This window comes from Lycium barbarum, chromosome 3, assembly GCF_019175385.1.
Source record: "Lycium barbarum isolate Lr01 chromosome 3, ASM1917538v2, whole genome shotgun sequence".
In the NCBI taxonomy this organism is placed as follows: Eukaryota; Viridiplantae; Streptophyta; class Magnoliopsida; order Solanales; family Solanaceae; genus Lycium; species Lycium barbarum.
Window position 1 is genome coordinate 23,378,030 of NC_083339.1, and position 22,735 is coordinate 23,400,764.

General features: G+C 33.6%; 2 protein-coding genes across 2 annotated transcripts; one reads left to right on the forward strand and one right to left on the reverse strand.

The window, feature by feature from the left end:
• Positions 1-2,908: 2,908 nt before the first annotated feature.
• LOC132630778 (GDSL esterase/lipase WDL1-like) lies at positions 2,909-8,453 on the forward strand. Its single transcript, XM_060346367.1, has 6 exons — positions 2,909-3,166; positions 5,681-5,758; positions 5,968-6,108; positions 6,510-6,586; positions 6,683-6,823; positions 8,051-8,453. Exons 1-6 carry the CDS (start codon positions 3,056-3,058, stop codon positions 8,262-8,264), a joined length of 762 nt encoding a protein of 253 aa, XP_060202350.1. The 5' UTR covers positions 2,909-3,055; the 3' UTR covers positions 8,265-8,453.
• Positions 8,454-9,077: 624 nt separating this feature from the next.
• On the reverse strand, positions 9,078-17,866 carry LOC132630779 (LIMR family protein At5g01460). Its single transcript, XM_060346368.1, has 14 exons — positions 17,313-17,866; positions 15,321-15,406; positions 13,632-13,747; positions 13,400-13,510; positions 12,879-12,977; positions 12,650-12,772; positions 11,358-11,420; positions 11,189-11,253; positions 10,974-11,083; positions 10,767-10,881; positions 10,595-10,660; positions 9,730-9,840; positions 9,572-9,638; positions 9,078-9,492 (listed from the first exon to the last, which is right to left on the reverse strand). Exons 1-14 carry the CDS (start codon positions 17,660-17,662, stop codon positions 9,445-9,447), a joined length of 1,530 nt encoding a protein of 509 aa, XP_060202351.1. The 5' UTR covers positions 17,663-17,866; the 3' UTR covers positions 9,078-9,444.
• Between the last annotated feature and the right edge of the window lie 4,869 nt (positions 17,867-22,735).

Genomic DNA, 22,735 nt, shown 5'->3' on the forward strand with positions numbered 1-22,735 from the left:
GAATGGCTCGAGATATCCTTACGGTTCAAGTATCAACCGTGACTTCGGAGAGCGCATTTAGCCAAGGAAGACAGCAAATTGGAGACCATAGACATTCATTATCCGGCTTTAGCTTGCAAGTACTAGTGTGCATTCGCGATTGGATTAGATTGGAGCAACGCAACCAAAACTTAGAAGCGGAGGAAGGCGAAGAGGAAGAAATTGAAGATTTGATAGCTAGTGGACCGGATCAAATGGAAGACTTTGAAGATATTTTCATGACCGAATATGATGTGGGGGAAATTAACGAAATGGTTCAAAATTGGTGATTTTATTATTCTACTATTTTTGTACAACTCATGTATTATTTGCAAGTTAAAAAAAACTACAACTTGCAAATAAATGTTATCCAAGAATGAATAAAATATATGGCTCATTGAGCGTTCTTCTATTTACTTGTGTTCATATTTTTACTTTTATTAAGTTAGGAATATACCTAAAATATACTAAGAATATACTTAAATTAAAAACTAAAAAGTTATATATTTGAAAAATAACTAAAATATACTAAGAATATACTTATAATGTATAGTATACTATAAGTATAACTTAAACATATATATATATATATATATATATATATATATATATATATATATATATATATATATATATATATATTAAGTTATACATATATATAAGCTATATATAACTTAAACATATTTATATATATTAAGTTATATAGCCTAAGTATATTGATACATATATTGATATATATATATAAGTTATTTTAGTTATATATATATATATATATATATATATATATATATATATATATATATATATATATATATTAAGTTATACATATATATAAGCTATATATAACTTAAACATATTTATATATATTAAGTTATATAACCTAAGTATATTGATACATATATTGATATATATATATATATATATATATATATATATATATATATATATATATATATATATATATATATATATATATAAGTATATTCTTACTATATTTTAGTTATTTTAGTTATATATATATTAAGTTATACATATATATAAGCTATATATAACTTAAACATATTTATATATATTAAGTTATATAACCTAAGTATATTGATACATATATTGATATATATATATATATATATATATAAGTATATTCTTACTATATTTTAGGTATATATATATATATATATATGTATACGTATATTCTGTATTGCTAACTTGCTGTTAGCCTGTTAGTCAGTAAATATTTAAACTTTACTTATAAACTTGTATAACATATGTAAATATACCTACAATATACTAATAAATATATATATATATATATATATATATATATATATATAATACAAAAAACAAAAAAAAACATGTTTTGGACATTTTGAACCGGACCGGTTCCGGTTTGAGGTTTCAAACCGGTTAAACGGTTTCAGTTTTTTAACCGAAAACCGGCCGGTTACCGGTCCGATTCCTGTTAAACCGGTTGCCAGGTTTATTTGATATGGAGGAAAATAACTTTTAGTAATATTTTTTCATGTTTGGTTGGTCTAAATGTTTAGAAATTAGTTCATATCGATCTATTATGCACCTTTGCATCTAGCATTGGGGCCATCGATATCATACGCGCTATTGAAATAGATTTCGTGGAAAACCAGATATCCGATCTTGGTTAGCCTTTCACCCCTAGCCACAAGTCATCCTTTTACAAAATACATTCATCGAAAATGATGAAAATAATTTCCCTAGGAAAAATAAGTTTCATAAGTAACACCTCACTTATCCCCATCCTCCAATACATCTCACATGCATCCTCACCTCCATAGCCATCATGGCCACCACCACCACAACCTTATCTCTTAATCCCTATTATGGTATTTGCTTAGATTATATATAAATACGTTTGGAATAATATTTTCTGCTTATATATCAAACACAAAAAAAGTAGGAAAATCGCTAAAAAAAATTATAAAAAGAAATTCATTAAAAATATTTTATTTCATACCAAACACACCCTGAAATCCGAAGCGAATCTAAAATTTCTAGAACATGAGTGCACCATTTAAAAAAAGTAGGAAAAAATGTATTAAGTTGGAATTGATCTCTAATCTCTAGGTAAATAACTAACATTCAACCAAGTACATCATTTGACCTTCTTGTAGCATTGGGGCCACCAGATAATATTATAGCAATTTTAGAAAATCTATACTCCTTTGTCCCAAAAAGATTGTCTTACTTTCATTATTAGTTTGTCCCAAAAAGATTGACACATTTGTATGTTTAGAAACAATTCAACTTTACGGGATAATTCACAGTCACACAAGTATTTAAGACTTGTTTTGGATCACACATTTCAAAAGTCTTACTTTATATCTTAAATTTCGTGTCAAATCAAACTAAGACAATCTTTTTAAGACGGGGGAGTGTATAAATACCTAGTTTTACGAAGAGATCATGGTTGAACGTGGCCCAAATTTAACATACAGATTTGCCCTTGTCCGAAATGTTTTTAGCTTATGTATACTTCTTAACAAATTCACTCACTATTGGAGGGTAACAAATATTTTCACTCGGTTACTTTTAAATAAATAGTATATGTTTAATATGATTTTCTGTTTATTAAAAAAAACTACTTAACTAAATAAAAAAAAAAACTTGTTTCTATAAAAAAATTATTTATTTTCAATTAATTACTCTCACTGTCTCAATTTATGTGATACACTTTTTTTTTTAGTTTATTCAAAAAAATAATGTATTTATGTATTTAAAAATAATTTAACTTAAAATTTCTCCTTTTACCTTAATGAAAAATCACAAATTTTAATAATCTTTTTCTTTCTTAAACTGTGTGCAAATCAAACTATATGTATAAATTGACTGAGTGAGTATAAAAGTTAAAAGTGTCCTATAATATGGAGTGGAGCAAGTAATTTCCGTAAACTGGCGTAATTGCGCCGCCAGAGCAGTGACAAATATTCGATTTGAGTTTTGTGTGTTTTAAGTAGACAAAACATCTGCAGACTGCAGTTGTCATCGAAGATTATAATCAAATAAAATGGTAGGACCAATTCGTCCACAATTTGTGCTTTTTGGTTCATCAATTGTACAGTTCAGCTATAGTCATCAAGGATGGGGTGCTACCCTCGCTGACCTTTATTCTCGCAAGGTTCTTTTTCTTTTTTTCTTTTTTGAACTCTATATCTTTTTGGTCTTCTTCTGTCTCAAAATAAGAGTCCCGGCTCATTTCACGTCTATTAAGAAATCAATGAATATAATGTATGATTTACTAAATATTTTATTGTTTCTTGAAAATTGAGCACTATTAAGAAGGAATAGTTTTTTAATATAAGAGTATAGTTGGAAATAGAAACAGTTACTAACTCTTGTTGGCAAAAACGACATTTGTTTTGGGATGGGGGTTATGTGTTTGTGTGTCTGTTATTACATGGAAGTTTGTAATCAGTGCAGTGAATCTTGAGGTAGTGGTTAGTGGGTACCACTTGATTTTGCAACTTTTTTTTATCATTTCTCAAATAAAATGAGTCAGAAATGCACTCAATTGGTCTTAGAATAGCAGTGTTTTTTCTTCAATGTATGTTCTTTCTTATGATGTTAAGGGGTTGTTTGGTTCGGAGACAAGTTATGCTTAGATTAATAATGAGAGAATTGTTATGTTGAAATGAATAACGGAAGAATTGTTACGATGTAATTAATATAGAAAAGATTGTTGTTATACAAAGAACTGCTTACTTAAGGGCATTTTGTCTTTAAAATATATTCGCCACATTTCTAATACCATACCAAACGACCCCTTGTTCTTATTCCATATTTTATACCGCATAAAATAATACATAGATTCCTGTATAACTTATGCAATAGTTATTATTTATAAGAATATGCAAAAATTGCAACCAAATAGTGTGTAAGTTTCATTGAGTTTAATAAGGAGATCTATTCTGTTCATTCAAGCAACCAAACAAGGTAATTGGTTATGCTGATATCAATGAGGAGATTAATTCTTCTATTCAAGCAACCAAACGGGCTCTAACGGTTTCTTGTCTGCTACAATGTTTTGCATTAATGCATGAGTGAACATGAATTTTAGTGCAAGTTAACTCATTTTTTGTGCTAGGAAAAAGCTCAGTCTACCACAAGATGATGACAAGGCTAAGGCTGCAACAACTTCTTTCTTTGTCTCTCTGTGCGTGTCCATGTGAATGAGTGTTTTGTTCTGTCAAGAATCAGGGATTTGGACAAAAGTTGTGTATATGGCCCCGCTAAATTGCTAATATTAACAATCAGTGGAGATGTACTCTTTAAACCTTTTTGACTCCATAACAAGAACTGATAAGACCGTTAGATTGTTAGTCATTCTTCTCTGTGGAAAAAGAGGAGGAATGGTCGGAGAGCAAAGTAAAGTTTTGAATTATGTGAACCGCGTCATCTAAAAGTATAAGTTGTTAGAGATGGGATACTCCTATATACTTATTTTAAGTCTTCAACACTCCCTTATGGTGACCTGATTTTAATTTTCTTGGGGCAAGCATGTGGAAATATTTTATTGGTAGATGTTGGTGAGACTCGAATGCAGAACTTCTGCCTGTTGTCTGGCATGTTACCATGAAGAATTAGAGAGATCAGTGAAGAATTAAATATAATAGATGAAGCAAAAATAAGAAGTTTGACTATTCCTTCATTCTTGGTTGAGAATATACTAATTACATAGTTTACAACTTTGGTAAGCTAGTGATTCTAGGAAAGACACATATCCTAATCTTAGCTTAATTTCATCAACCAAAATAAATAAAATTAAACCTAATCGATCTAAATCACTGCAAATCATTTATAATCTCAACAGTAAGAAAGAGGGTAAGATTGACCAGCACTTAACAAGGTAAATAATTGTTGTTGTTTGGCATAAGTTGCATGTTTGTTCCAAGTATATTTAATTAACAATTCCTTGGAACACAATAAGTAAAGTTTACTTGGTTGAAATTTTTCTCCTGTTGTATCAAGTTTTCCAATAGCTAAGTAATGTTTCTTTTCCATCGTGAACCATGATGAATGATCGGTTGAGCTTCAGTTTTAAGTGCTAAATGATGTTATGGTAAAGAATTACAGCATGGGTTTTATTGAGTTGGATTCAAGTTCACATCTCTCTCTCTCTCCTTTTTTTTTTTTTTTGGCTGTAATTGGTTCTTTCGTCTTGCATTATTCTGTTTCTTTATGCTTCCAGATGTGTTAACTATTGAAAGCTTTTCAAGATGTTGTTACCTCTTCGTTCGTGTGTCAGAAGTGAAAGGACAATTGTTTAGATTGAATTTGAACTTTTTTGAATAAGTGGTATCAGGGGCAGAGTCAATAGCTTTTACTCAAACAGTGTATTTGTATTAAGAAATTCATTAAATATGTACAAATATTAGATTTAGAACCCAGTTATTATCACTTGAGGTGGTCATTTTAAAATTCAGAACCCATAAAGTTGAAATCCTGACTCCGCCTTTGAGTGGTGTAGATACATGTTTTGAGATGAAAATTTGATAAAAGAATGTAATACTGGTTAGGCTAGCTGAATGCTTCTTATTGTGTTTTGTGTGTGCTCCAGAATGTATCATAATTTCAGTCAGTTGTGTGTACAAAAGTCTGGCGACTTATTTAATCATCCTTACTATTGGAATAGGCAGATATACTGCTGCGTGGATATGCAGGTTGGAATTCAAGGTGCGCTCTTCAAGTCTTGGATGAAGTGTTCCCCAAGGTAATTTGTTGATGACCAAAGTGTGCTGTCATTTTCCTAGTTCCATCTTTCGAATAATTTTATCTATTATCCAAGACAATATAACATTTGCTAGGCAACTTCATGGAAATTATTGAACTTCATCTAAAGTTTGTTCTTATGTGGGCCTTTAAGCCCATAAAGTTCCTCTGCCCCCATCATATTCAATGTGGTTGACTTTTTAAACTCAGGATGCAGCTGTACAGCCCTCTCTGGTCATAGTTTATTTCGGAGGGAATGACTCGTTGGAGCCTCACCCGAGTGGCCTAACTGCTCATGTTCCTCTTCCTGAATATGTAGAAAATATGAAGAAAATTGCAATTCACCTTAAGGTAACATTTCTAAACTTGAGGTGCACGTTGTGAATATATTCCAACGTGGTTAGGTTTAACATTAAAGAATAAGAATATCTTTCTTGTTTTTTTCCTCACAACAACCTGCTCAGGTAATTATAATCTGTTTTTGTTTCAAATTTGACTGTATTTATTTCAACATTTTATTCATCCTATACTAACTCAATTCACAATCATCATAGAGGTCAAATTGATGGGATACAAACAGTAAACTTAATCCACTTACTTTGCCAGGATGAAGTTTTACCAAAATATAAAATTAAAGCGAATGTACACATATATTTTGATAAAATCTAGTTAGCACTTCAGCAATCAGCGCTTTTCTTTATACAATACTGAATTTGATGTGCATTCCTAACATATATCTGCTGCACTAGCAGAGCCTCTCTGAGAAGACTCGGATAATCTTTCTCACTGCTCCTGCTGTGAATGAGGCACAAATCACTCAAGTATTCGGGTAATCAATGTTAAACATGGAGGTTTTTTTCGTGGTTTCTCGAAGTTCTTATTGCTAGATTAATGATACATGCTTCTCATTACTGCACATAACTAGTAACGGTCTTGGTCGATCAAATGGGTCGTGTCGGAAATACTCAGAAGCTTGCGTACAGTTGTGCAAAGAGTTAGGCGTGAAGGTAATAGATCTATGGACAGCACTTCAGCAGAGGGATGATTGGTTGACTGCTTGCTTTACGTAAGTTTTCTTTATACAAGATCAATTTCTGACCTTTTTTTTTTTTTTGTGTTTTGTCATGCCATACATGTTGGAGAGAGCACATATCTGCTCTCTTACCAGTTATTACTATTAGGCTAGCATTGTCTCATTCTTCATTTTTATCACTACTGTACTTCTACTTTGGTTAGCTTTACTATTTTTGTTGTCGGTGTACTTTTCTTTCTTCAATATTTTCATCATAGCTTATTTACTCTTGCATTTTTTTTTTCAAACCTTTTCTGAAAAACTATTTTTTGGAAACGGCCTCTCTACCCCACAAAGGCAGTGGTAAGATCTGCGTACACCCGCCCTCCCTAGACCCCACTTGTGGGATCACACTGGGTATGTTGTTCAGTTGTTGTTGTCATGCTGAACATGTAGTAAAAATAACTGTGGCTTTGCCGATGCAAAATCCAGCTTCACATATTTGTCAATCAATTAAATATGGAATTACCTTCTTGAGATCTCCTAATTTAAAGAATCAACTGGTTTAAGTTCAAATTTGTGGTACATCTTTCCTTTTGGCTAGTACCTGTAGTGATAAACCAAAATGCTACCGCATTTTCTTAGTAACTACTGTAACTGCTTTTAAATTTTCTGCAAAACCTGAAAATGCAAGGAGACACTACAGGTCTTCTGTCATAAGTGGCATGTTTTATTTGCTTGGATATGGACATAAGTGACATCAAATTTACTTGAACTATATAATGGACTGGTTGTTACCAATGCCTCGTGGCGAGGATGACAGATATTTGTCCAGGAGAGCCCTCATTTTCACACCTTAAAAACGAAGGCATCGATAGATGGGCTTAAGTTTTCTCTCCTTTTGCCCCTGAGATCATAGATCACCTGCATGATCAAAAGCTCTACCAATATGCGTGTGCTCAACAATTTTCATTGTTTTTTTTATAAGGAAAACTACTGAAGAATTATCATTGTCGAGCACACAATACATTGCTTGATTTTTACCAGTGGTTCGGATCATATATCTGGCTGGATGATACATTATACCCTGGTTTTTGTAATATTAGCAATCATCATGTTTATTTGAATTTTATTTTCCGGGTTTGCAGTACAGTGTCTTCCTGTTGCTTCAAATATTAGATCATCTTTTACACATTCTGTTGGCAATCATCATCTTCATGTTAACTTTGTTGATTTTTTTTTTTTCCGGTTTGCATGGTTGGTCGTGTTTGGACTCTGAAGGGATGGAATACATTTATCATCTGAAGGGAGCGAAATTGTGGTCAAGGAAATCTTAAAAGTAATCAAAGAGGCAGAGTGGGAACCGACCCTGCATTGGAGCTCGTTGCCTACTGAGTTCCCTGAAATCTCTCCGTATATCTTTGTTGATCCCAAGGGTGAGACCGCTGTTAAAATTTCGGAGATGGTTCATGAATGGCAGACTCCGTGGCAGTAATTCATTGTAGGTTTGACAGATATAGGTTTCTACGCTATTGAATAAGTGGACTCCACCCTTTGAGTTGAGCATTGAATTGACTCTTCTTCGATAGCTTTCATACTTATGACTTGGATTATATGTTTCGTGGCACACAAGAAATCGTTCTATCAAGAAAACATCCCGAAAGAAAATTCCGTTGTTAGTGAATCAGCTTTTTATCTTAAAAAAGAGAATGATATTTCGTAAAAGCTTTCACATGTAGGAAATTTTCAAACTCAAGAAAAGTGTAATGGATATTGTGGTTCTACGACTAAGAACTCAAGAATTCTGTTGTGGAGTTCATGATTCTGCAACTGAGAACTCACAAGGAAAGTCGTGGAGTGCATGATTCTACAACTTTGTGTCCTTGAGTAAAAGTCCAAAACTTAACCACCGTATTAAGAGTCCCACATGTAGTTATTGAACTCCAGCACAATGTGATGAAAATTCACTTGTAAAAACATCAAACTCCAGCACACTACTGAATTTCTTACCATCTTAGTCGAGGTTATTTTTATCAAAGTTTTATTTCCACATCAAAAAGTAGCTATGTTTGAATTATATTTGAATGACTGCTAAACTTTGAACACCCTTTTAAAAAGTGGCCAGCTCATCCTATTTACTATTACTTTCTCCTTTAACGAATATGCACTTTTAACTGTAAAATTGCTGACAAATTTTTAAACTATGTACATATGTAACTCCAGCTAAATCAAATATTCTGAAACTCCATTGAAGGATCAAGAAATTGGTAGGATTCAAAAGCAAAAATAAACGAGTTTACATTAAATATACAAGCATCCAAGATTTTTGTATATAATAACCATATGATACATCAAGGACAAATCTCAAACCAATATCTCAACATTCAGATGACTACATGCCCCAACAAATGATAACATTACCAAACAAATGATACATACAGAAGGTGAAAACAAAAAACTAAAGTAAAAGCGGCAAGAACAGTGGCAGCAGCAGTACAGAGTCACCAACACCCTACCTCCACTGCAGAAATCAAATTTAATGGTGTTGCCTCCTCCAAGAATAATATTAAACAAAACTAGGCAACATGCACCAAGGTTCAAAGCCTCAACATTAGTGATAGACCAGAGTAAGTCCAAATTCAGTCAGATGCGCGCACTGCTATCCATCAAAACCTTTAACTGGAGAGCTGGAACCTCGCACTAGGCTTTTTCCTTCTCCACCCCTGCAAATTTGAAAATTGGTTAAGTCTCTCCTCTATCATAAGAGCAAATATTTGAGATATCAGACAGTAATGGACTTACAAAGGCAGCATAGTAAACAAATGTCAGCCCAGCTAAAACTATGAATCCGATTTGAAACACGTTGTACCTGCAGAGACATATTTAGCATTCATAAAAACATGATTTTTGCAGCCAGAAAACCAGTTCTAGGGGAAGATCTAGAAACATCTGCAACTTACTTGTATAGATACTTAATTCCACGAAGAGATTGTAGATTGTGACCAAAAATTTCTTGAGCTGCAGTGGCTTGAGCATAGTATGCAAAGGCTGTGGCACAGAACTGAATGACACTGCAAGCACAGAAACAATAGGATCTTACTACCAAACTTTCACTCTCAAGTGAAAGCAGGAAAAAGGTGCAATCCAAAAACTGCAGGTTGGCTGATAGCCTTTCAGAAAACCAGAATACTAAATAAACATATATGTCCTCTATATACCACCTATCAACTCAGCAAAGTATTTAACAGATGAAACCATCATCCAACAATGAAATAGATGAAGCTATCTGCTTTCTAATTTAGAATTAAGGGGGGCAATGCACGCTCTTTTAGCATGTGCCTCAAAAAAAATTCAGCACGGAAGTTTCAGGATATTCTATCAGATGTTCTTGCTTTCCTTTGCGTAGTTGCCTACATAGTTGTAGCTAGTACATGGTATAGAACTACCCCCAATTTAGATCAAGGCTATAACAATAATTTATTTATTTTTAACTGGTATCAAAGCTATAACAATAATTCCCCAGTGAGATCAAGACCATATAAGAAGCAGGCTGCTTTTTTTGTAGGATCTAGCCATAACTTGGAGGTCCTGGGTTAGCATGTAGCTTCATGCATCACTTCAACCGAACATCCCCACACAATTCCCTAATAAATTAAACCCTAGCTGGTTCATTAAGAGCTGTACTTCTTGTATGGACATAACCAGAAGTGTCCCACATATCAGTGGTCTAAGCATTTGTCCTTCAGATATTTATCATTAAGGTCAATTGTTAGACCATTGGAAAAGTAACAAATACATAAGAAAAATTGAACAGCGTAATCCTACCTGATAGAACAAAGAAGAATAAGGCCCACATTGAAAAGAAAGGAGTTCATGAGCGTAGCTCCCCACCTGTATATAGTGTTCCAGCACAACAGTGAGACAGGGAATATGGAGGAGCAAACCAGGTGGTAAACAGATCCATAAAGTATCATTTCAAAAAGCAGAAGATATTTACTTCATTGGGTGAATCGTAACAAAAACTAATTTCAAGCCAAGCATCATTGCTCCGGCAATCACAGCAAGCAGAAGGTAGAAGCAAAAAAATGCAAATGCAGCAGTGCCCAAAAGACCTGGAGAAATAACAGAAAAGAATACCATCACACTTCATGTATCAGTCACCGCATATAGCAAACAAGACAAAGGAGAGAAAGGTTGAGGGTACCCCAAATATCGTCTAATTTGATGAAAACCTCATTAAGGAAAGAAGAAAGTGGAGGATCAATCAGAAGATATATCACGATATGGGCAACCCAAGCTACAGACACAATCAGCCTGTTTACACGAACCAAAAAATGCAGATTCAGTAACTACCACATATGAACGTTATATTATTAAAAAGAACTAGTGGAAATTAGACTTTCCATCACTGCCACGTACCCTAAAACGCCCAGGATGAGTTTTGCCAAATATCCTAGAACCGTCATTGCCCAAGCAGTCTCAGCCTGCAAAAATTAAGGATATCAAACTAGTTTGCTCAACAAAGTTACTTTGGCAAAGCGTGAGGAACAAGTTTTAGCCGACCAAGTATAAAAGCACATTTCTTTACCTTTTCACCTTGAGGGTACATCTCCTCTAGAGCCTTGACATCTTCTTCAAGAAGAAGCACCTCCTACAAGGTAAAACAAAGTTAAACAAATTTTCACATTAACATAAAAAGGAACCAGAATTTTTCAGTTTATTCATTTCTTGATATATTAATCTGACAAGAAAACAGAATCTTCATCCAACATCCTAATATAAATGAGATAAGAATTGGAATGAGGTTTGAAATAAAATCATAAATAACTTCAAGATAGAATTACAAGGACAAATGGATCATGCATATGAAGAGGAGTGCCACCTGCATACACTGATTACGAACATCAATAAACCATACACAAATAGCGTAAGATGATTTATTCAGCCTTTGCTGGACAACTGTCGGACTCAACTTGTAATACGTTTTATTTTATTTATTTTTACTTTCAGAATTTCAAAAAATGTATAATGGCAACTTGAACGATGATTATCACCCCTGCCCCCTTTTCTTTTTCCTACTTCACATACCAAATACTATGTGGGGAACCACACAACTTTATCTTCAACTAAAAATTATTCAAACATTTCCTAGAACATTTTTTTGGTTTAAAATTTGTAACTTAATACTTTTTGTAGCTTCTAAATATGAAGATATTTATTTTCTATATCAAGGAATTTACATTCGAAATAGCACAAAAACAAGATGATTTTACCCTCGTATACCAAGCTCATTATACATTTCGATATTTCGAGAGTATAAAATGACAACAGTAGTAACTTCCCAAATCTATCCCCACTCTCCTCTAACCACAGTAAATTCCTTCTATTTTATCAATTAAAGACTTGATTTGTCTTCTATGATTCAATAGTGTTTTGAAGGTAAAGCAAAGATTTTCTTCACCCAATAGGGAGCAACGTTCACATATCTAAAAGGAGTTGGAGCACTTTGTACACGAAGTAGGAACAAAAGATGAAAAGAAAATAAACTATTTTCCACAAACACTATTTTTAAGTCAGTTATAGCATGTTTCATTTTCTAAAAAATGAATAATTTTTTTATAACATTAGTGTCTGGGGAAGCTTGCGCGGTTGCTCCCAGCCACCCACCTAGACTAATTCCACAAAATTGTCCACCAAACTGTTTTTGCCTTCATTGGGATTTGAACTTAAGACCTCATGGTTCTCAACCAACTTCATTGACCACTAGGCCACAGCCTTAGGTGCTCTATAACATTCTATTTTTTAATTTCACCTTATATGTCACGTAGTGCTAAAATGAAAATAAGATTTAGAAAAACCACAGTACAAAACAAGATATACCTTCTCGACTGCCTTCACATTCTTCCGCCATTTTCTTCCCTTACTCCCGCTTCTTTCTTCTTGATGAAGTGCATCAGCTGCTTTCTTCAATTCTTTTGCTTTTTTACCTAGCTCAGTAGCTTCCTACAGAATCAAAATGAAGCATCATGACACCAGAATGTATACCTTTATTTTATTTTAAAATTCCGATCAGGAAAGTCTGCAAAGAGCTGCTAACAGGAACAAATACCTTGATATATTGTGACCGTGTAATAACAGCCCTTGGACGCCTGATGAACGAAAATATAAGTCCCAATGGGAGACAGGCAATGCCAACACCACCAAAAATCTGGAAATATAATGTGAAGCAGATAAGTCATTACCAAACATGCTTATTTTTTTTTTTAGAAGCACCAAACATGCATATTAGGGATTTAGGGTGATGGGTTCCCTTCTTTGTTCTCCAATACTGCTCCTCAACCTCACAAGAACGGATCACCCCAACCCCCTCAACTACAATCAGAAGACACAACAAAATATTCATGGTCAAATGACCACCCTTTTACAAAATTTATTTATATTCAATTGCAAACGACAGCAAACAAACTGATTCCAAGTTCTACACTCCCAAACCAGCAACGTGACATCGGGGAAGTTCTCCATATTAATTTGCATTCTACCAAGACAGAAAAGACCGAAGAACTGGACATTCAGTCTTTTCACCACAACAATAACAATATTCAAGTGTCTAAAAATTAAGCATTGGCATACCGTGAAAAGTACAGATCCAACAATTGTAGCCAGAGCAACAACATATTCAGGAAAAGTAGCACGCATGGTCCAGGTTGTTTCAGAGGCAGCATTAGCAGAATATGCTGAACACTGGTAAAAATTGAAGGCAACGATTAGAAAGGCAGCGTTGAGATCAGACATCAAACTTCTTACGCGATGCTTAGATAAGCTCAATGAACTAACGACTCGAATTATTTAAATTTGCACCAACCTGTCGGGCACCGTTTCCAATACATTGTTGACCATTGTTCAAATTGAATGAATTTGGAAAGGAAGTGGTGGCTGATGACAGGTGTCTTACAGTGAAGTCTGCCTTTCCAGCGAGGCCTACAATACTCAAAAGAGGGGTAGATAAAGATCAGAAAAGAAGTAACAAAACCTAAGCAAAGTATCAGAATTTAAGCAATTAAATATAACTAACCACTTTAGTATACTTATCAGGAAAAACAATAACAAGCAATAACTGAGCAAAGAGAACACACAAAATTAGAAACAACGAAGGTACCAAATTGCAAGGAAAACTATATAAACCTTAAGGAAAGGGATGAATGTAAGTAAAATATGTTCCCCATTACATAATTTAGCGAAGAGTGAGGTGCCAGATTAAGAGCAGTTTTGGGGTACCAAAAAATTCATAAACTAAAATTCAGCTGCTCGTAGTGGCAGTAAAATTCTTAGATAACATGAAGGGGGCATGATCATCTCGCCTCTCTCCTTTGGTTCTTCAGTATCCACAAGTGAAAAATACATAAGGTTGCGCAATCTGGCACAAAAATGACACTTCCTGATCTGATCAAAACTAGACCCGAGAAGCACTACAATAACTCGAGCGGTAAAGATGGGAAAATCTGTGGGACGATTGTGATTGAGCTACAAAACCAGATGAAATTCTTGACACCATCTTGATATATTCACATTATCAAATACAGGAGCAATTGACTTATAAAAAGAAAACTAGAATGGCAAAGTACAACTCCTAACTCTTAGCTTATAATTCCCATAAACAGCATCCAGATATTCTTCTTGTATTTGTCCCATCATCTTTAGGGGGAAACACTCATGAGATAAACCTAATAACTGAAGAAACTGTAATAACTTCAAAGGTAAACAAATGATAGTGAAGTCCAAATAAGAAACACAGCAACTTCCCTCGGTTAGCTGGTAATTTGAACAGTTAGACAACTCAAGTAAGTATGTGACCTTTACACCAATTTTACTCCATATCCAAGACTTTAGGTTCTAACTATGCCTAGGAGCTGCATAATGAAATAGTCGGTTCAAGACTCGATAAAGGAAGAGAGAGGTGGTAGGTTGACAGTGGCCAAAAGATATTCTAACTCTTGCATTAAATGGATACAAATAATTCATTCAGTCAACCCAACTAATTTTGGTTTGTGGCATAGTTGATTGATTGCCATAAACCAAAATAAGATCGCTTGCATTATCTTATGCTTCAATATTGTTACAACTGTTGTTTCTTTTACTTTGGTTATCTTTTATATTTGTCCTGTTAGTACTTCAATTTATTTCATATTTTCATCATAGCTTTTTACTCTTGCATTCTTTCAAACCATTTTTCTGAAAAAACAATTTTCTTGAGCCGAGGGCCTATAGGAAACACCCTCTATAGCCCACAAAGGTAGGGCTAAGGTCTGTGTATACCCCACCGTTCCCAGATCCCACTAGTGTGACTACACTGGGTATGTTGTTGTTGTTGACATAGTTGATTGATTATTTGATTTACATCTAAAATCCTTAACTGCGTACCCAAATTCTCACGTTTCCAATCAAAATCAACTAGCCCCCAAGCTCACCCTACATCACATTAGCATCCAAAAGGTAATAATGCACAGCATATTGTACATGTCAACAAGTCTGATCAACGCATACTCAAACTAACCATATAAAATTCCAAGCAACAAAGCACACACGATTGCTGTGGTCACCACCCAACACATTGCACTTTTAATCCTTTTGCCAATTGTCCTGCACAATAATAATAAATATTAAAACATCAGAACAACAGATTCATACACATACCCAAAATTGATCCCCAAGAAGATAAAAGGGATTTTTTACAAAAATATACAACCCAACATAATAAATTACACCTACATAGCCATATTTTCAGTTTACATAAGCATAACTAACTTTTTTTTCGCAGCATTGCTTATACACAGAGTATACAACATTATACCACATTATACAAACATTATAAAACACTATACACTTACTGTAAACAATGTGTCCACCTTGTATAAGAGGTTTTTAAGGAAAATTGGGCTAAACCGGGTAATGAAGGAAAAACTAGGCTAAACCAGGTAACCAAAAAAGGGAAATTTTCAAAAATGTACAGCTCTTGAAAATTATTACGCCACGTAGCCCAATATAAAATATTATACAATATTAAACCCAGGGGGAAAGCATTATACATAATGTATCAACATTGTATAAATGGTTTTTTTACACAAATATGAGCTAAATCGGGTAACAAACTCAAATATCAGCTGCGTGCGTAAATATTTTCTAAAATAGACATAGAGCGTAATTTTTCCAACAATGTGTCCAACTTGTATAATATAGTGTATAAGAGGTGTTTAAGGAAAAACTGGGCTAAACCGGGTAAATATTCTTTCCCAATAGACATAGCGTAATTTTCCCCAAAAAAGAGATTTTTACAAAAATATACAACCCAACATAATATTACACCTACACAGCCATATTTTCAGTTTACATTTGCATAACCAACTTCGTTTTTTTTGCAACAGTGCTTATACACAAGGTATACAACTTTTACAACATTATACACTTAAACTAAACAAAAGGGCATATTTTCAAAAAGATACAGCTTTTGAAAATATTTACGCCAGGTAGCCCAATATACAATATTATACAGCATTATACTTCGGGAAACAACATTATACATAATGTATCAACCTTGTTATAACATAGGGAAATAAGGAAAAAAAAAAAAGGGGGGGGGGGGGGGGGGTGGGGGGGGCTAAACCAGGTAACTAAGGAAAAAATAGGTTAAACTGGGTAAATATTCTTTTCCAATAGACATAAAGCGTAACTTTCCCAAACAAAAAAAAAAAGGATTCTTACAAAAATATACAACCCAACATGATATATTACACCTACACAGCCATATTTTTAGTTTACATTCGCATAAGCAACTTCTTTTTTCGCAACAGTGCTTATACACATGGTATACAAACATTATACACTGTGTTTAAGGAAAAACTGGGCTAAACCGGGTAATTAAGGAAAAAATAGACTAAAGCGGGTAAACATTCTTTCCCAATAGACATAAATGCGCAATTTTCCCAATTTCAAAAATATACAACTTTTAAAAATATTTACGCCGTGTATCCCAATATACAACATTATAACTGGTGGAAAGCATTATACATAATGTATCAACCTTTTTAGTGTATAGAAGGCTTTTCTACACAAATATGAGCTAAATCAGGTAACAAACTCAACATATGTGCTACGTGGCGTAAATATTTCCAAAAATAGACATAAATAGTAATTTTCCCAAAAAACAAAGAGAGGATATACGGACTTATCCTGAGCTAAACCGGGTAAATATTCTTTCCCAATAGACGTAAACCGTAATTTTCCCCCAAAAAAAGGATTTTTGCAAAAATATACAACCCAACATAACAAATTACACCAACATAGCCATATTTTCAGTTTACATCCGCATAATCAACTTTATTTTTCGCAACATTATACTGTGTTTAACGAAAAACTGGGGTAAACCAGGTAATCAAGGAAAAAATACGCTAAACAGGGTAAATGTTCTTTTCCAATAGACATAGAGCGCAATTTCCCCAAAACAAAACAAAAAAACAAAAACAAAAACAAAAAAAGAGGATGTACGTACTTATCCTGGTCGCCTTCATAGTAGAACATAGCAAAAGGAATGATGAAGAAAACAAGAACAGCATCAACAATGTATATAGCAAGCCATAATTCCTTCATAGGGAGCGTGAGATTACACGCGCCATTATAAATCGCGTGTCTACAAGCTTGTCGATTCGCCACGTCAGCCGGCAACATGAGAATTGAAATAGCAGCAATTGAGAGCCCAAAAACGACGACGAATTTGGGGAAATAAGCTTGATTTGCATCATCTGGATGTTGATAATTGATAAGAAGGTAAATGTTGAAGAGAAATACGAGAATACATACGACTATTGCTACGATAACAAGGGCTAGATTGAAATCCCCCATTGTTATGTGAGGATTTCGACAGTCGGATCAATTTTGATTCAAATCGGGTAAATTTAGGGTTTGGATTTGAATTTTGTTTGAATTGAGGGCCTTTTTTTTTTTTTTAGATCTGGGGGTTTTTGGGAAAGGAAAGGAAAGAGAGGAGCGGGCGGGTTTGCTCCGGTAGAGGTTTGATGAATTAGGGGGGAGGGATTGTTTGAGGTGGGGGAGCTGAATTACTGATTTAACCCTGTCATAGACTTTAGCAACTGTATTTTTTATTTAACATTGGCTTAATATTGCCTCTTTTAATTTGAACTAAAATTTGAAGTCTCTTACACCATCATCGTAAGCTCGCGTTTGGTCATATATTTCCAAGAAATTAAAAAAATTGATTTGGGTGAAATTTTTTAAGTTTTAAAAATGTGTTTGTCATAATTTTTCAAAACATATTTCACTTTTTAAAACAAAAAAAATGAAACATCACTCATGCTCATAAGTTTAGAAGCTATAAAAAATATCAAACTGTATCAAACAAACATATGTACTAATCTCAAATTATGCAAAACCTTCATTGATAATGTTCACTGTCATTATCACAAATCATAATTAATGACAAACTAATTTGTGTTAAGTTTGTTATTTGGCAATCTTACAAAATAAACATACTTGTAATATGTATTTGTACCACCACCAACCAAAACAACAACATACATATTGTAATTTCACAAGTGGGATCTGAACAGGATAAATATCTTATTCTTACCTTGAGAAGTAGAGAGATTGTTTCCGTAGGCCTTCGGCTCTAGGCAAGCAAATGAAAGCAATTCGGGAAAAAGAAACAACTGAAGTGAATAATATGTATTTGTACAGAGCAAATGAATTCAAGACATTTTTTTTGCCTAAAATTTAACTATGTATATCTCACTTTAATGTATATTAATCTTATTTAGAATTAGTTCTTGATGTACACGTTAATTGTAAGTATCAACCGTCTTACAATTAAACGCGATAAATTTTATTATTTTTATTGTATTATGAAAATAATTAGATAAGGTAAAGGTTCGACGAGTATTTAAAATCATTTTGAAGAGCTTTGGAGAGGGAAAATTGTATAACTGGCTTTGGAGAAGGAAATTGTATAACTGGTCTCCTTTTTATTATAATTTCAGTCCATATAGGAAAATGCACGTAAAATGGTCCTTTGATTTGTGCAAGTCCATTGGTCCTAGTTCATAAAGAAGTTCAATTAATAGAAAATAGTGAAGAATTTTTTTAAAAAGCTCTACTGATCTTTATTCTTTTCCTTATTGATTTTTATGTGAATATATGGGAGGGCTTAAATGCAAATTGAAATTTTTAATAGAGGGAACAGCCTGGCAAAGTAAGACATTGGAACCATTATGTGTTGTTTCCAACGTTTTCGCTGGATTAAAAAGATTTAAAAGATGCATTCTATGCCATCCAGTCAGTCAAGGCATAATTTTGTATTTCCTCAGTTCTTGTTCTTTCCTCACTTTTGCGGTTTTGTCACGGCCGAAATTATAGGGAATCACAGATATTGGAAGAGCTAAATATCCTCTACTACTACTGCTATCTATATAGAGTTTAAGTTTAGTGTACCGGCAGTTAAACCCGTCAATCGATTCAGTTTTACCAGCTCAAACCGCTAACCGGACCGGTAAAATCGGAACCAGAACCGGTTAACCGGTTAACCGTTTATTATATACCGGTCCGGTTTCAATTTTTTGGAACCGGAACCGGACCGGTTAAACAGGTAAAACCGGTGGAATTTAAAAAAAAAAAAAATTGTAGCCGTTGGCAGCCCAATGGACCGTTGGGCAACGGTCCATTTGCAAAAATGGTCGTTGCCAAACGGTCCCCAACTCATTTTTTGCCCCCCCCCCCCCCCCCCCCCCAAACCCCCCAATTTTTTTTTTAACACTTTAGCCCTTCCCCCACCCCTATATAAACCCCTCTCCATTTTCATTTTAATCCACACCAATTCACTCTTCTCTTTCTCTCAAATCTCAATCTCTCAATTATAATTACTTTGCAACATTAGCCACTTTAAATTTCTCTCAAATAAATATTATAAAGTCTTATTATAGTTTTAATTATTAATTTTGCAATTATAATATTGTTGGTGGAGTTGGTGATTTTGCAACAATCCAAAGTAGCTTTGGTGGATTTGCAATTCTAGCCGTCTTCACTTTGTTGGAAATTAGTCCGGCAATTTGGTACCTTTGTTCCAACTCTATCTTTATTTTTTGCAATTTAATTTGTTGCAATTCATTTTCTTGTGATTTATTTGAGTGTGATTTAAATTAATTCTATTTAATAATGGCGAAGAGATTTAGACGTGGTGCCAGTAGTAGTGGTATTGTTAGGCGTGGGCTTAATGAGGAAACATTTGTGGAAGAAACACCTAATTTAGGTATTGATATTGGTGGAAACAATCCATTTTTAGGTCATGAGGCAATACAACAACATTATACCGACACTTTTAATGAAATTGATGATGATGATGATGATGATGAAACACAACCCCCCGAAAATCCCATAGGAGATACATGTCCTGCACAATCACATACACAAGATAAACCGCCTAGAACTCGTAAGTCAACCGCTAAAATTTGGAAATTTATGACTAAGGATAAGGAAAGCCAAACAGCTAAATGTACCCTATGTGGACAAGTATTTACTTTTAAGCAAGAAATTAGTAAGGATGGTGGAACGGGTACACTAAATGGTCATATGAGAAAGAAACGTATGGATGTTTGGGGAGAGCAAACAGGTTCAAACGTGGGGGGATTCAAATGACGATAAATTCACGAACCGGTAAAAATTTTAAGTATGACAAGAAAAAAGAGCGTGTAGAAATAGCTAAAATGACAGCTTATGAATGTTTACCATTTTCCTTTCCTTCGGGTTTGGGGTTTGTTACTTACATTCAACGTTGTTATAATCCGTTATTTGAGGGTATTCCTAGAAGTACTTGTAGAGCGGATGTTATAGATTTGTATAAAAAATATAGATTTTATTTGCGTCATGTATTTAATTATTTAAATTGTAATGTTTCTCTTACCGCTGATTTGGGTCTTAGTCTTAACAAGTTAGATTTTTTTGCTATTACATGTCATTGGGTTGATGACAATTGGGTTATGCAAAAAAGAATTATAGCTTTTTTATATGATGAAGGAAAAGGTCGTCACGATGGAAAATTTTTAGCGGATTCAATGTCTACTATTATGAGATTTTTTAACATTTATAGAAAAACACTTTGTATTGCTTTAGTTAATGCTTCTAATAATACAAAGACGATTGGTCTTTTAAAAAGAGAACTAAACCCTCTGCTAAGAAATATTTTTCATATAAGATGTAGTTGTCACATTTTAAACTTAATTGTTAAAGATGGTCTTGTGCGTTTTGACGATTCTATTCAAAAAGTTAGATATGCGGTTGCGTTTCTTTTTTGTAATGCTAATAGGGGAAGAATTAGAGATTTTAAGAATGCTTGTGTGAAAAATAACCTTAGACCTAGGAAAATTCAAGTAGAAATTGAGACTAGATGGAACTACACTTACATTATGCTACAACAAGCATATGGGTATAGGATTCGCATACAACAAGTTCACAACAAATATAATATTAATAGTGATGATTGGTTAAATTTTACGAATTGGGAAGATGTTAAGGAATGTGTTGAACTCTTAAAAAAAAATTATAATGCAACTCTTGCTTTTTCTAAACAATTTTATCCCACGGTAATCGAAATTTTAGCCTACTTAGCGGAAATAGCTAGAGTTTTACAAGAGTATAAATATAAACCCGGTTATCAAGCGGCTATTTTTGATATGACAACAAAATTTAAGAAGTATTTTTTTCCCATCTCAACTTTATTTATATTGGGTTCTCTTTTAAATCCTTGTTTAAAAGTGTCTTATACTAAAGCATTAGTTGGTCAAATTTATACATTTTTAGAAATTGAAGAGGGAGTTCAACCATCTTTAGCTGAAGCCGAACTCGCTATTGATGACGAGTTTAGAAAAGTTTTTACTCATTATTCTAATTTGGAAGAACATGCTACACCCGTTGCTCCACGCCCTACTACTTCTCAAAGTAGCAAAAAGGGCTTGTCGGGTTTAAAAGTTTTACATTCACATCCAACTCCTTCCTGTAATGTAAACTTTGATGAATATCACTTTTATTTGATGCAGCCAAATGTGGATATCAAGGAACTAGATGAGTTGGACGTCTTAGCATGGTGGAAGAAATACAAGGCAAGTCATCCGATACTCTCAAGAATGACTCCAGACATCCTTACGGTTCAAGTATTAATCGTGGCTTCGGAGAGTGCATTTAGCCAAGGAAGACAACAAATTGGAGACCATAGACACTCATTATCCGGCTTTAGCTTGCAAGTACTAGTGTGTATTCGCGATTGGATTAGATCGGAGCGACGCAACCAAAACTTAGAAGCGGAGGAAGGCCAAGAGGAAGAGATTGAAGATTTGATAGCAAGTGGACCGGACCAAATGAAAGACTTTGAAGATATCTCCATGGCCGAATATGATATGGGGGAAATTAATCAAATGATTGAGAATTGGTGATTTTATTATTCTACTATTTCTTTGCAATTCATGTATTATTTGCAAGTTAAAAAAAACTACATCTTGCAAATAAATGTTATCCAAGAATGAATAAAATATATGGCTCATTGAGCTTTCTTCTATTTACTTGTGTTCATATTTTTACTTATATTAAGTTAGGAATATACCTAAAATATACTAAGAATATACTTATAATATACATCTACTTAAATTAAAAACAAGAAAGTTATATACTTAAAAAATAACTAAAATATACTAAGAATATACTTAATTTATAAAATACGAATTTATAAACTTAGAAAAAAACTAAGTTATAATATATAAGTATATATAGTATACATATAACTTAAACATACATATATAAGTCATAAGTCAATATAGTATACATATAACTTAAACATATATATATATATATACACACATATATATACATATACATATATGCTGCCTGTATTGCTGCTAGTCAGTTAATATATAAACC

Bases quoted from the DNA above. Each gene is read 5' to 3' on its own strand.
- LOC132630779 (XM_060346368.1), bottom strand. From the start codon at position 17,662: ATGGGGGATTTCAATCTAGCCCTTGTTATCGTAGCAATAGTCGTATGT. The intron at 9,639-9,729 runs GTAAGTTGCAGA...ATGTCTCTGCAG, and splicing joins GGAATTAAGTATCTATACAA to GTACAACGTGTTTCAAATCG. The intron at 9,493-9,571 runs GTAAGTCCATTA...TCAAATTTGCAG, and splicing joins TTGTTTACTATGCTGCCTTT to GGGTGGAGAAGGAAAAAGCC.
- LOC132630778 (XM_060346367.1), top strand. From the start codon at position 3,056: ATGGTAGGACCAATTCGTCCACAATTTGTGCTTTTTGGTTCATCAATT. The intron at 5,759-5,967 runs GTAATTTGTTGA...TTTTAAACTCAG, and splicing joins TGGATGAAGTGTTCCCCAAG to GATGCAGCTGTACAGCCCTC. The intron at 6,587-6,682 runs GTAATCAATGTT...GCACATAACTAG, and splicing joins CAAATCACTCAAGTATTCGG to TAACGGTCTTGGTCGATCAA.